Source organism: Bubalus bubalis, chromosome 10 (genome assembly GCF_019923935.1).
Source record: "Bubalus bubalis isolate 160015118507 breed Murrah chromosome 10, NDDB_SH_1, whole genome shotgun sequence".
NCBI lineage: Eukaryota > Metazoa > Chordata > Mammalia > Artiodactyla > Bovidae > Bubalus > Bubalus bubalis.
The window spans coordinates 33,512,278-33,517,552 of NC_059166.1; the positions used below are offsets into that span (position 1 = coordinate 33,512,278).

Consider the following 5,275-nt stretch of genomic DNA (forward strand, 5'->3'; position numbering starts at 1 on the left):
CAATGATTGGATGGTCAAGAAAATCTGGCTAACGTGATATTCTCGGTCTGGGAATTTTTCTGGCCCTGAATTCACCTGCCAAAGTCTGACAGAGAGGGATGTTCTGTCCAAGGGATGATCCCAAGAACCACAGAATAAGTGTGCATAGCGTCTGCAGTACTATAAGAACTGTGATACATAAGAAATTTATGTGGCCGTGGATGGCAGGTATTCTTTCCTTCCTGAGTTCCCTCAAGGTTACCAGTTCACTCTTCATGGTGGCTGCAATTGCTGATGATCATAACCTCCTCTGTTAACTGATATGGCAGAAAATATTCCATTTCTTGCTTTCAATAACTTGATTTCAGTGGCTGGGCCACATCAGGGGAGGAGGAGTTACTACTTACTTCACTTTCTGACCCCCTGGACATGAACACTGATCCTATTGTTTAACAAATATGCCACCTTGGGCGTAAGACTCATCTCTCTTTGCCTCAGTTCCCTCATTTGTGACCTAGAAGTAATAATAATGTAATAGAGTCATAATATTTCCTCTCACATAGTGATGTTATAAAGACTAAATAGGGCAGGTAAGATGGTCCCAAGCAAAGAATGAGTAGTCTATGACAAAGCATTTTTAAGTTTGCATATCAGAAGCACTCAATAAGTGTTCACTGAAGCAAAGGCGAGTGGACAAGTCCCGCATGAATAGAGTAATTCATAGAAGAGAGAAATGAGGCCTAGAGTGTATTCTTTTATAAAGAAAGTTCAGAAATATTTTAAATAATATTTTAAATATTTTAAAAAATAGAATAATATGTAGTTCTAGGACACAAAGTGGTAAAATTGAATGATTTGTCTAGCATGTGTAAAAGGTTACTAAAAAAGGAAAAACAAGTGTAAACGTATTAAACTATATGTTAGAAGTGCTTATTTGAATCCAGAAGATTTATGGTATTCAACAGATTTTGATTTTAGCTTTTTCATTTTTAAAATGAGGAAGTATGACTGCCTATAGCTTGTGGCATAGGATTAAAGAAAGTTACTACATTGAAAGCACTAAATCAAAATAAATTGATGATTTTCAATGTCAAAGCTGAAGAACTGTGGGTAAACTAAATATTAAGCAGGTAAAAGCACCTTTAAATCATCTTAACCACCAAATGAAGATGAGAGAACTTCAATCAAGTATAGTATAATGTAGTCAGAAATAATTCACTATCTGCTGGGAGCAGGAGCTCTGCCCATGGCAAAGGTCATAAGGAAGGAGGCTGGGCACATGCAAAGGTGGGATCGAGCCTCAGGAGTCCCCCTGGAAATTCTCGAGCATCTACCCCTCCAACCAGAGTCTGCCTACTTTCTGCTTTGTGCTCTCACTTACACCTCTGACTTTACAGGGGGGCTGTCCCCCACTACCTCTCTCTGAAAAAAGAGTTAACTTACAGCTCCAGTTAATAAAGTTCCTGGGTGTGACAGTGTTTCAACCTACAAACTCCTTTGGAAGTCCTCTAGCCTGCCTTAATAGGTTTTTCTGGCCACATGTGATTGTTCAGAGCCTCCCAACTGTGAGAGGCATGAGATGTTCTAAACTGTCTAAATACAGATTCCTTTGAGTAGTTAAAAGATTGATTAGAAATTATATTGGTGAAGGGTTTTTCACTTGTTGGGCCAATGCTTGCTGCTAAGTCTCCATATCCCTTACCTGCTGTGTCCCTGGCAGTGTATTGATTAATATAATGGGTGTAAGTAGTAGCTTTAATGTTTGTAACCTTGGACCCTTAAGTTAATTCCTTTTCTTGTTATAGCCCACCACACCTTTGCCCTGTAGGAATGCAACTTTATCTAATGCTTTTGGAGGGTGGCGCCTGACTTTAGAATGATCACCTTTAGAGAAAAATAAGTTTCTTAAAATGTTAACAGGCCTCCAGGCCAGAAGATGATGCAAATCACCTAAACTTTTGCATATTATAAGTTTGCTGGAAGAAAGCCTGGCTTACTGCATGACTCTACCCCTTCCCCCATTATCCTCTATGCATAACTTAAGGTATAAAACCTACTCTGAAAAATAAAGTGCGGGCCTTGTTCACCGAAGCTTGGTCTCCCCATGTCGTTCTTTCTCTCACCTTCTGGCTGAATTATTCAGCCTCTTTTCTCCACTGAATTTCCTCACTGAGCTATCCTTATTCTATTACTCTTTATATCCTTAATTAACATTTAATTAAGCAATTGTTTCCTGATCCTCGCGGAAGCGGTCCCCGCTTCGAATTCCCTGGATCCACTGGGGCTGGGCCCTGGCAACTATCTCAGGAAAGGTTTATTGATTTAAAGCATATGTCTAATAATAGAAATGATGTTCTAATATATGACTAATTTCTATCAAGCAAGACAGTAGAAAAAATCAGAATATATTGATGTGAATTCACTTCTGCTCAGGAGACATGATGCTCTAATTTTTAAATCTTGATGTCTGATTAAAACGAAAGTTAAAATGTTAGCAACTAAAACTAAAATGTTTAGTTGCTAAATAAAATCTGACTCTTTTTTTTTACTCCATTGGACTGTAACTCACCAGGCTCCTCTGTCCATGGGATTTCCCAGGCAAGACTATTGGAGTGGGTTGCCATTTCCTTCTTCAGGATAACTTCCCAATCCAGGGATCGAACCCACGTCCCCTGCATTGGCAGGCAGATCCTTTACCGCTGAGCCACCAGGGAAAGTTAGAATAGAATCAAGCAATTTATGTAAAAAATTTTTTAATTTACTTTTAAAAACCCAGACGTATAGCATCCTCCAATCTTTGTACCAAAAACAAGGCTTCATTTCTGAAAAGCTGGCTGGCTTTTATCCAATGCGAAAATTTGTGAGTCATGTAAAATGTATTAATCAGCCTCTGTCTGTCATCCTTTTATCCCTTCACTTCAGTGTTCTATTTTTTTAATACATTTTTAATTTGGGCTTTCTTGTGTATCAATGAAAACCCTTAAAAATAATTTCTGGAACAATACAAAAGTGAACAAAATTGTAAGTTAATTTAAGATAAAGTACAATATAAGTGACAATCTTAAAAACTCGTGCATGGTCTAAACATATGTTAACTAGTAAAATTTCTAAATTCAAGTGAAAATTTATGAGCAGAGGACCACCAGGAAGAAGCCCACTCGACAAATGAATGTCATTTATGACATCAATTATCTTCCCATAGACATGTCTGACTCTTTGCGACCCCACGGAGTGTAGACCACCAGGCTTCTCTGTCCATGGAATTCTCCAGGCAAGAATATTGGAGTGGATTGCCATGCCTTTCTCATATATATATATTATATATATATATATATATATATATATATATATATATATATATATAATATCAGTCAATAAATCTGTCTCTGGATTGATTTTACCCGACACTGAGCTCATGCTTCTGACTCATAAATCTGACCACCTGACAATGCAGACTTACTACTTTGCTCTCCTTCAACCAGGACCTCTCTAAGTATTCCACAGATGCATTTACATTGTAATGGAAAATATTACAAAGGAATAAAGAGAAGCTATAACCAGGGATTAAACTATTATTAAATGGTAAAAGAAGATTTTGAATAAAAAATATACTACATCCTTCCCCACATGTTCTCTTACATTTTCTCAAGAATGCTGCAAGGAAGGGATTAATAACTAGAGACTGTACAGTGAAGTTGAGAGACAAGTAGTAGCCCAAGATCAATGGTAAAATGCCACGTTTCTGGCTCCAAGGTCATGCTGTTTCCATAACAACCAGGTTTTTATGTTATATTGACCAAAGAATGATGAAACTGAATTTAAGTCTTTAGATCATATTGGAAGCATAATTTATTCTTTTACTTTACAAGATCTTGCATGTATATGATGAAGTTTTCTACCCAATGGAGTGTTCACGGTGAATCTATATTCAATTCCTCCATCTAAAATGTGGACTTACCCAGAAAATAAATTTACTGTCGAGGAATTCGCTCTCAAGACTTTGCCAGTGACAATGAGTTTGATGGCTTTTCGAAACCAAGGATAAAAGAAAGCATAAATCAAGGGGTTCATAGCTGAGTTATAATAAGCAATCCAAACCAGTATTTCATAAACATATGTGGGAGTGATGAAACCTAGGAAGGCATCAATGATGGAATCCAGGAAGTAAGGCAGCCAGGAGACCAGAAATGCCAGCACTGCGACGCCCAGTGTTCTTGCTGCCTTTCTCTCTCTCTTGGCCACTCTGTCTTGGAAGCTGTCTGAGCATCGCCCAGTCTTGTTGTTCAGACTCTCAATTTTTCTAGCCTGCTGTTTAGCAATGAGGAAAATCTTGAAGTAAACAGTTATCATGACAAGGGTGGGGAGGAAGAATACAAGGAAACTGACAAATACCCAACTCTGATTCACTGCAATTTGACAGCCTCCCACACAGGTGAGAGCACTTACTAGATCCTCCAGTCCAGCTGCATTCGCTCCTGTGCCAAAAAGAGAAAAAGAAAAAATAATAGAAAAGAGCCAAGAGGAGGCAATACACATGCCAGAAACAGACACAGTGAACCTGGTTGGATAGACCAGGGGGTCAGTGACTGCAATGTACCTGTCCAGAGAGATAAAGCACAAGTGGTAGATGGAAGCGTAACAGAATGAGCCTTCAAAACAAGAGTGGAGTTGACAGTAACGCTGCCCAAAGTACCAGCAGCTCTCCACGGACCTCACTGTGCTGAAGGGCATCACAGTCACTCCCACCAAGAAGTCAGCACAGGCCAGAGAAGCAATCAAGAAGTTGATAGGAGAATGCAGCTGCTTGAAGTGGAGAATGGAAATCATCACCAGGAGATTTCCAAACACAGCCAGCACAGCTCCAAAGATGAACACTGTGTACAGGATGAGGCGGGGGCCTGGTGAGTAGGGGGTTTTCACACAGGATCCGTTCAGGTGCTCGTAGCAGAGCTGCACAGCTGCAGCAGAAGGAGACGCACTGCTCATGATTCTCTGATTTGATACCTGGAAACCTGTCACCCTCTGTGGCCCAGGATGTCATTCCTGCTTTTGAAATGTCCTTAAAGAAAAGATAAATACAATGTCAGTAGTTGCCAGTGCATTCTGTCTTTGCTTCCTTATAAGTGCAAATCTTCACTTACATGTTTAGAAAGTGATTCATATCCTCATCTTGTAAAATGATTCACTTCTAAATGAATAAGTGGTTAATTTTCATTGTTACATAAAATGCTGTCTACTTAAATTTTTTAAATACTTCCTGTATCACCTCGTTCTTCATTTCAGAGGAGAGTTTGTC

General features: G+C 39.0%; 1 protein-coding gene across 1 annotated transcript; it reads right to left on the bottom strand.

The window, feature by feature from the left end:
* Positions 1-3,933: 3,933 nt before the first annotated feature.
* Positions 3,934-4,965, bottom strand: LOC102392204 (trace amine-associated receptor 7a-like). The gene has a single exon (XM_044924561.2). The coding sequence runs from the start codon at positions 4,963-4,965 to the stop codon at positions 3,934-3,936; it is 1,032 nt and encodes a 343-aa protein (XP_044780496.2).
* Positions 4,966-5,275: the final 310 nt, after the last annotated feature.

What these genes read in the sequence shown, in the direction of transcription:
- LOC102392204 (XM_044924561.2), bottom strand. Translation starts at nt 4,965, where the DNA reads ATGAGCAGTGCGTCTCCTTCTGCTGCAGCTGTGCAGCTCTGCTACGAG.